Raw genomic sequence first — 10,083 nt, forward strand, 5'->3', positions numbered from 1 at the left:
TATGAGTTTACCCTGTAGAAGCTTTATACAGGGTAAAACATAGGTATTTGGGGTTTAGACACCATTGGGAGTTAGGCATCTGAGTGTTAAAGACAGGAACACCTCTTAAGCTGCTTTCAATTAAGCTTGCAGTTTGTGGGACGTGGTTCAGAGGTGGGTCTGGGATTGCAGCAGGCTAGTGGGTCTGGCTCAAACCAGGCTGGGTACTGAAGTCCCAAGCAGCCAGAACAGGAAATCAGGGGCAGAAGTAGTCTTGGCACATCAGTTGGCAACCCCAAGGGAGTTTCTGTGATCCAACCTGTCACACCTTCCAACCCTGATATTCTATGATTCTATGATCCTGTGACATGATAACAGTTTTCAAAAATCTAAAAGATTGTTATAAGGAGGAGGGAGAGAAATTATTCTCCTTAACCTCTGATAGGACAAGAAGCAACGGACTTAAATTGCAGCAAAGGAGGTTAGGTTGGATATTAGGAAAATATTCCTAACTGTCAGGGTGCTTAAGCATTGGAATAAATTGCCTAGGGAGGCTGTGGAATCTCCATGATTGGAGATTTTTATGAGCGGGTTGGACAGACACCTGTCAGGGATGTTATAAATGGTGCTGGTCCTGCCATGAGTGCAGGGGACTGGACTTGATGACCTCTCGAGGTCCCTTCCAGTTCTGTGATTCTGTGATGTACATCTTGAATACTGTGCACAGATCTGGTTGCCCCATCTCAAAAAACGATACACTGAAAGTGGCAAAGGTACAGAGAAGGACAACAGAAATGATTAGGGGTACAGAATGCCTTCTGTATGAGGAGAGATTGATATGATAGATGTTCGATAAAATCATGACAGGTGTGGAGAAATTGAATAAGGAAGTGTAATTTACTCCTCACAACACACAAACTAGGGATCACCCAATGAAATTAATCATCAGCAGATTTAAAACAAACAAAAGAAATAATTTCTTCACAGATTGCAATAAGAACTAGATAAGTTCATGGACAATAGATCCATCATTTTTTATTAGCCAGAATGGGCAGGGATCCAACACCATGTTCTGCATGTCCATAGCATCTGTTTTCCACAACCTGGGAGTGGGGGACAGGGGTGAATCATTCGATGATTGCTTGTTCTGTTCATTTCCTCTGAAGCACATGGTATTGGCCACTGTCAGAAAACAGGATACTGGGCTAGATGGACCATTGGTTTTACCCAGTATGGTCATTCTCATGCTCATATAGACCCCAGATATATCTGCCCCCTGCTGTAATGCACCAGAACCCTCTCCCCTCCTAGAGCTGAGCTGGAACCCAGGAGTGGCTGACAGGGTCTCTTCATCCACAGAGTTAGTAACAAAGGAAGAATATGCATTAACATTTTAAACCTAAGCAGTGTCCCTTAAGTGAGTTGCCACAAAATGCCAGAGTATGTTAGTACCAGAGCTGAGTGTTGGATTAAAGTAATAATTAATATGTTTATGTTATGGGAAAGTGTGAGAAAAATGGCTCAGAAGAGGTCCAGATTTGGCATGACCATTAAAAAGAAATATGCCTGTCAGTTTACAAGGTCCGTGTTGAAAGTAGAAACACATCCCGAAACAAAAAGTCTGTTCTAACGTGATAAGATTACCATTAAGGACAGCTGCTGTTACAACTGTTTTCCTCAACTCAGGAATAAGATCTGTTAACCCCCACTCTTGCATTTTTTTTATCTTGCTTCTTTTCTTTTTATAGGTAACAAGTGATATGAATAGCTTTATTGGAGTCTGTCATGCCTCAATGATTTTAGAATGGTTATGTTAAAGAATGAATTGATAATAAAATGTAGATGTGATTGAAAGAAAATATTAAGTGTGATTGTGGTTGTATGTTTGGATCGGTTTTATTACTAATGGGTAATAAAACCCATCCAAACATACAGCCACAATCACACTTGGGTTGAGGTGCCAGCCTTAGAATCATAATAAATGACACCACATCTGGAGGAAGAAAAACAACTACCCTCCGAGAGGACCATTTGGCCGAAGAATGCGCTGGGCGAGATAACCCGATAACCCTGAGGGTACACCGGAATCCAGCCCCAGCTGCCCCAAGGACAGGGGGACCAAAGAACCAAAGAGCAAAATAAAAACAAACTGTCATTCCTGTGCCATCTGCGTGATTGAGTATCACTTCAAATGTGAGAACAGCATGACGAGGCAAACCCAATAGACTTGTATGAGGATGGAACCCTGTAAAGACAGACCCAAAAGACTGAGGACTTTGGGTCTGGTTCTGCAAACAACTTCCAGTATCATCGGATGTGCATGTGACAAGGCCTGACTCCATCCTCGTCTCCAGGCCACCTGGCCAATGACTTGGCACGAGCACTGCTAGGCTGGTAACTATAACAACAACCTGGCAGAACTTGTCTGTGTGTGAATGAATGTGTGAGTGAATAGAATGTGATAGCTATAACTGATTGCTTACTCTGATTCTTTCTGTATTCAGAATAAACGTGGCGTATTGCCTTATCCCCTGAAAAAGATCCTGCTGGTTTTCATTTTCAAAGTATCACATGAGTGGGTCTAATATTTACTTTTTATATGTATTTATATACTTAAATATATATAAATATATATATATATATATATATATACATATAGGAATTAGATAAAGTGCTCCTGTCAGCTCTTTGCTAAGTTATCTGCCAAAAAATATAGAGTTCCGAGAGCCTAAGTAGCCCCTTGAATTGAGGTTAAAGATGTCACCCCTACCAAAATCTGAAATGGCGCACTTGCAGCTGGTGGGGAGGGACATGGAGATGATCCAGAGAGTGACAGGGGGACAGGAGGAGCAAGTGACGGGGCATGGACTTTGGGGGGGAAGAGGCAGAGCAGGGGTAGGGCCTTGGTGGAAGATGTGGGGCAAGGAGTGGGGCCTTGGTGGTCAAGTTAAAAGCAATTTGAAAGGTGTCAGCTCAGTGAGTTGTACACAGACCAGTTCCCCAGTTTGTCATGCTAAGCCAGCACAGTATGGTCAAGAAAGGGTTTAATGCATCTCAGACTGTCCTGTATGTGATCCAGGGAAGAGGGCCCAACACCATGTCACAAGCCAGCTCAGTGCAGAGCTCGGTCTGAGAGCCAGAGCACTAGGAGAAAAATTTAGGTCCCTTTATGCGTAAAGAGCCTGAGCATCCTGTCCCGGATCTGTTTCGTCCTCACACCAAAAATGATGGGATTTAGCATGGGGGGTACAAGCAGGCACACATTAGCAAAGAGAATGTGGAAATGCAGGGCCACATGGTGGCCAAACCGATACGTGAGGAGAGTGAAGAGACCTGGGATGTAAAAGGCTAAAATGGCAAAGAGGTGGGAGCCACAGGTCCCAAAAGTCTTGAGCCGGGCGTCCTTTGTGGGGAGGCTGAAGATGGCCCTGAGGATCTGGGTATAGGACACAGCTATAAAAAACATATCTAGACAAATGACTGAGCTTGCCACAATGAGGCCGTAGTAACTACTGATGCGGGTGTCAGCGCAGGCCAGATTCACCACGGCTATGTGCTCGCAGCATGTGTGCAAGACGATATTGGATCTGCAATATGGCAACTGCCTTGCTAACAAGGGACAGGGCAGTGCAAGCATGCTACCGCGCAAAACCACGGCCAGGCCAATCTTGGCCACAATTGGGTTTCTCAGGGTGGTGGAGTGTCTCAGTGGATCGCAGATGGCCACGTAGCGATCAAAAGCCATGGCCATGAAGATCCCAGACTCTATTGCAAAGAAGCAATGAATGAAGAACATCTGGGTGAAGCAGGCACTGAAATCGATCTCCCTGGAATTGAACCAGAAGATGCTCATCATTTTGGGAACTGTGCTTGTGCACAGGACCAGGTCGGTGACGGCCAGCATGCAGAGGAAATAGTACATGGGCCCATGGAGGCTCGGCTCCGTCTTCACGATGAACAGGATGATGAAGTTCCCCAAGATGGCTATGATGTACATGGTGCAGAAGGGGATGGAGATCCAGACATGGGCGGCCTCCAGGCCAGGAATGCCCAGCAAGATGAAGGTGGAGGGGTTGGTGAAGTCGGTTGTGTTGGAATCTGACATGGAGTAGGGGGAGAAAGTGTCCAACTCTGAGGCAGAACAGTGTCTCCTGCATGTACCGTATATTCCCCTGACTTCCTGTAGGTGCCCAGGGTCTAGGGTGATGGTCGCAGGACAAATGCCTGGATGGAGAGACAATGTTAATATGAGACACTACATGCACAGCTGGAGGCTATTCTCATGGGTGAAATAGTTTGCTCTCTCTTCACAAACAGAGAAATGCCATTTTCATTATTGAGATAAATGAATTATGAAAAACTTTAACCCTACTAATGCCAATTCCATTTTTATATTGCTCCATGCATCAATCATTCCTACACGTTGTGTTAAGGGAAACCTGAAAAGGCACCAGCAGGAAATACAGGTGTGGAAATGCAATGAAAGCCAGGCTACAGGGTCCATGCTGTAGGGACTTGCCCGTGCACCCAGTTGCTCAAAACCTAAGAGTGGAAAAAACCCAAACCTTTGCCAAGACAGGTGCCAGGGGCAAATATCCCAAATAGAACATACCCCAGGGAAAATACCTGGGCCTCACTGTTAGCAGTGCCATGAAAACACCTGCTCATTCACAGTAGTAGCCAAAACAAAAATAATGTTCGGATGCCCAAGGACTGGGGCAGAGAATAACCTGCTCTGGATAAGCACTCCATTGTGGTCACTCAAGGACACAGCAGATAGAAAGGGGAGTTCCGAGACAGGATCTGTGAATGTGGGAGGCTGCCCTATGTGGACAGACTGAAAAGTCTGGGACTGTTTAGTTTAGAGAAGAAACAAGGAAAGGGACATTTGATAGAGGAGAACAAAATAAAGAATGGAACTGATTACATTCAAATGGACAAACAGAGAAGAGTTCCCAACCAGTAACATCTAAAGACGTTTAGTTCTTCAAAAGGAAAAGTTCTCCAAAGCTGAGGCAAATTACCAACAAAGACCAAAAAATGGGAATGAAAACTGAGACTTCTTTAAGAAGAGATTATTACAAAGCCAAAATTCCACAATCAAAAAAGCAGAGAACTTTGGACAAAAACTAGGTTCAAAGGCAAAATACAGACAGCAATTAAGGGGCTGAAAGCAACATGTAGCAAAGAGAAAGGAAACTTGTTAGTGTTGAAGAAACAGTAGATGTGTTCAAGAAATATTTTTTTTCTGAAGCAGTATCAAGTGCTTCTATCACCTGAAGTGATGAAATACTTTCCAGTGCATTAGCAGTCAAGGAGGATTTTAAACAGCATCTACTGTAGTACATTAGAATTACGAACACAGGTTACAATCTCCCAGATCAACCACAAAACTCTTTCGGAACCAGAAGTATGCAATCAGGCAGCAGCAGAGACAAAGAAAAATAGCAAGTAGAGGACAGTTCAGTGTTAAATGTAAACTATAACAAAATAAAAGGGAAAGTTTATTGCAAATCTTTGAGAAGGTGAGGAAAAAATGGAAAAAATCCTGGTATGGGATTAGTTAAAAAAAAAGTCAAGGAATATAAGTAATGACAGTCCATACCATGGTTTATGGAAAACAGGTTTTGTCAAATAAACCTAATTTCATCCTTTAATGAGAGTACATGTTTGGTTGATCAAGGGAATGATGCAGATGCAAAAGACTTTGATTTCTCTGACGCATTTGATTTAGTAGGGGAAACATTCAGATAAAAAATGAACACAATGCAATAGCTTGGAGTACATGTTAAATGGATTAAAAACTGGATAACCGACAGATCTCAGAAAGCAGTTATAAGTCAGTGATTGTCAACGAATGGGTGTGTTTCTAGTGGTATTCTGCAGGGATCAGTTTTCGGCCCGATGCTATTCAATGTTTTCATCAATGATTTGGAAGCAAAAAGAAAATCAGTGCAGATAAAATTTGTGGATGATACAAAGACTGGCAGATTGGTTACAATGAGGAGAACATGGCAGGCATATTTATTGCTGTGGAGGGTTTGGTGAGCTGGGCCCATGCATACACAATGTTTTAAATACAGTTAAATGCAAAATTATCCTCTCGGAACTGGGAATTCAAGCCTGACCCACAGACTAGGGCACTATAGTATTACATGCAGGGACCCTGAAAAGGATTTAGGGGTGACTGTGGAGAACAAACTCCCCATGAGCTCCCAGTGTGATGCTGTGGTGGAAAGGGCTGATGAGATCCTCTGATGCATAAACAAGGGAGAGGTGAGTTGGAGCAGCGGAAGGATTTTACCTCTCCATATGGCATTGGTGAACCTGACTGCATGCAGTCCTGGGTTCCACTTTTCCAAAAGGATCTTGAGAAATGGGAGAGGGTACTTTAAAAAAAAACAACAAAAATGATTGGCAGCTGGAGAAAATGCCTCTGACATTGAGTCTTCATGAGCTTAATCTATTTATCTTATCAAAAAGAGGATCAAACAAAGACTTTCATGGGGAGAAAACCCTGGGTACTAATGGGCTCTGAAATCTAACAGAGAGGAGCAGAGCAAGACCCAATGCCTGGAAGCTGAAAACAGACAATCTCCAGTTGGAAATAAGGGCCAAAGGTTTAGCACTGAAGGTGATTAAGTGTTGGAATACACTGGAAATGGAAGAGGTGGATTCTCCAACTCCCCATCGTCTGCTGATGCAGACTGGATGTTTTCCTGGAAGATCTGCTTCAGGGCTTCTCCACACTGAAAGCACTACAGCAGTGCTGCCGTAGCGATTCATTGTAGACATCACTTACACCGACAGCAGGGGTTCTCCCATCAGCGTAGGTAATCCACCTCCCTGAGAGGTGGTAGCTAGGTAGATGGAAGAATTCTTCTATTGACTTCATGCTGTCTACACCAGGGTTAATGTGATATAACTACATCTCTCAGGGGTGTGGATTATTTTTGCTGCTTCAAAAAATGAAAATGCAATGTTAAGTTGCACTATCAGAGGCATAGCATGCAGGTCATGAGAGGTGATATTACCATTCTACTTGTTGCTCGTTAGTCCTCCTCTGGAGTACTGTGCCCAGTTTTGGTCACCGCTGAATACAAAGGATGTAGAGTAACTGTAGAGGATCCAGAGGTGAGTGGCAAAGATGATCAAAGGGAGGGAGTACAAGCCATATGAGTAAACTGAAGGAACCAGGTATGTTTAGTTTCTAAAAGATTAGATTAAGAGAGGACACAATAGCAGTGTTCAAATACTTGAAAGCCTTCCTTAAAAATGTGGAGTAAAGTTGATCTCTCTTGCCACAAAGCTCAGGACAAGAGGCAATCGGTTCAAACTACAGCATGGCAGATTTAGATGAAATCTCAGGAAGCACTTCCTAATGTAAGAAAAGTAGGACAAAGGAGCAGATGCCAGGGAAGGTTGTTCGATCTCCTTCGCTGGAGGTTTTCCAAAGGAAGTGGCTAACTATCTGTCTGGCATGACTAAGATAGAACAAATCCTGCATCTTGGCAGGGGTCAGAGTCGATGACCCTTGCGGTCCCTTCTAACCCTATAGCTCTGTGAGTCCATAATGTAAAATCCTAGTGTAGACCAAGTCTGAGTCAAACAGAAGCCATGGAGCTCAATACAGGGGGAAATGGGTGAAATTTAGTGGCCCATGTTATACAGGAGTTCACGGATAAAGATAAAGAAAGTATCTTTATTGATAAAGAAAGTAGATCAGACATTCATATTTACTGTGTATCATAACACTCAAACAAGGGAACATGGAATTACACTGAAAGTCTGAACATATCACATTCAGAAAAGAAAGTTGTTTACATAATCCATATTTAGCCTGTGGAACTCCCTGCCACTGTCATTATTGGAAAGAAGAGTTTAGCTTGATGTCATTCACAAATGTATTGGCCGTTGTGGGTCGTGCTGGTGTCACCAACTTCAGTTAAGGCTGTCTGACACCTTCAATTAGGAGACCTCATTTTCAGTTGCTTATAAGTTTGCCAAAGTTTAACCTTTTGGACTGAAATATCCCACACTGGGTGTCTGCATCTGGCTGAATTGTTTTTTTTTTTTTTTTTTGAATTTTCCAGGATAACAGTACAAGCAACTTCTTGAATTAAGTTAGGAGAGAAAATGTCTTGCCCATGTTGAAAAATTCTTATAATTGTTCCAGTGAAGAGCCCGAGCATCTCCACGCTTTCCAGCATATAAAGGCAGGTAAGCATTCCCCCCTCTCCAAGCACCCATTAACTACCAGAGCCCTGAAATTTAAGAGGAGGAGGACAGTGTCTATGCATTAACTCACTGCTCACTCCTGAGGTATTTACTCATTTCTTACTCCAAGGGAAGTTTTGATTCAGTGGCGCTTGAACAAACTATGAGCTACAGCCTCAGAATCTGGCCTTGTATCACACATCCTCTAACACCTTTCATCCTGAAGGAGCCCCTGTGCCACTGGAATGTAGCCACATTGGGGCTCGAGGCCATCAGCCATGGGGACACAGCAAACAGGGACATTCTGGCCCATGATACCGGAGCAAGCTCATGTCCTGAGGCAAGGGCCCAGGTATGTTTCATGGCTGTGCACAGTGGAAAAGACCACAGACTTACTCTCTATCTCATCACGCCCACGTTGCATGGGGTTTGTCGAGCAGGTGAACTCCTCAGCAAGAGATGTGGAGCAGTGAATTCCGAGACAGACGAGTCTTCCCTGGGAATCCCCCTCAGAGAGTTGTGTCCCACATCTGTCTCACATTGCAAACTGAGAACTGACAGCGGGATGTGCACCTTTTATTATATAGCTCTGTGCTATCCCAGTGGGGTTCATTCAGCCTCTAGCGGAGAAGAGGCATCTGGATGTAAACAGGCTGGAGACAAGCCTGTCTGCTCTTCTGTGCTGTTTATCCAGCTTTAGCAGCAAACAGTAATTAAGGAGTCTTCCCAAGGGAGAGAAGAATTCTTGGGATCTGTGCTGAGTCAGAGAGGAATTGGCTGCTCTGTGTATTTGTGTATATTGAAAACATTATAGTTGATTAGCAAGAAAACAAGGGTTAATGTTAGCTCTCTATTGTGCCTGATACCCTGTACGTGCCAGGGTGGCTGGTTAGATAGTAGATCAGGGGCGGGTAAACTTTTTGGCCTGAGGTCCGCACAGGTTTCAGAAATGGTATGGAGGGCCGGTTAGGGGAGGGGGTTGTGGCCCGGCCCCCACCTCCTATCCGTCCCGTCCCCCCAGGACTCCTGCCCCATCCAACCCCCCAATTCCCTGATGGTCCCCCCGGGACCGCTGCCCCATCCACCCCCCCTGCTGCCTGTCCCCTGACCACCCCTGGATCCCTGCCCCTAACTGCCTCCCGCCACCCCATCCAACCCCTCCTCTCATTCCTGACTGCCCCCCTGGGACTCCTGCCCCATCCAAACATCCTTTCTCCCTGTCCCATGACTGCCTCTGGAACCCCTGCCTCTGACTGCCCCCCGCTGCCCCATCCACCCCCCGCTCCTTCCTGACTGCCCACCGGAACTCCTGCCCCAATCAACCCCCTGTTCCCCACACTCTGACTGCCCCAACCCCTATCCACACCCCCAGCCCCTAACCACCACCCCAAACTCCCCTGCCCTCTATCCAACCCCCCCGCTCTGTGCCCCCTTACCATGCTGCCTGGAGCACCGGTGGTTGGTGGTGCTACAGCCATGCCACCACGCAGCCCAGAGCATCAGGTCAGGCCGGGCTCTGCAGCTGCCACAGGAGTTCTCAGCCCCACAGCCCAGAACACTGCGCTGGCAGCAGAGCTCGCTGAGGCTATGGGGGAGACGGGACTACAGGGGAGGGGCCAGGGGCGAGCCTGCCGGGGCCTGAGCTCAGTGGCCGGACAGGAGGGTCCCGTGGGCCAAATGTGGCCTGAAGGCCATAGTTTGCCCGCCTCTGCAGTAGACAGAATGATCTGGAGAAAGATGACTAAGGGGGAACATGAGCAGTTTATGCATGCACACAGAGCTGTCTAAGGGATCCAAGGGATCCACTAATACTCCTCAGTAAGGTTTCATTGAAAGATAGTGAATGGGAACATATTCCCACTATACAGATAGGTAAACTGAGGGATA

General features: G+C 45.4%; 1 protein-coding gene across 1 annotated transcript; it reads right to left on the reverse strand.

Moving 5' to 3' along the window:
* Nucleotides 1–3,136: 3,136 nt before the first annotated feature.
* LOC102934591 (putative olfactory receptor 52P1) lies at nt 3,137–4,084 on the reverse strand. Its single transcript, XM_037889620.1, has one exon. It carries the CDS (start codon nt 4,082–4,084, stop codon nt 3,137–3,139), a length of 948 nt encoding a protein of 315 aa, XP_037745548.1.
* Nucleotides 4,085–10,083: the final 5,999 nt, after the last annotated feature.

This window comes from Chelonia mydas, chromosome 1 (assembly GCF_015237465.2).
Source record: "Chelonia mydas isolate rCheMyd1 chromosome 1, rCheMyd1.pri.v2, whole genome shotgun sequence".
In the NCBI taxonomy this organism is placed as follows: domain Eukaryota; kingdom Metazoa; phylum Chordata; order Testudines; family Cheloniidae; genus Chelonia; species Chelonia mydas.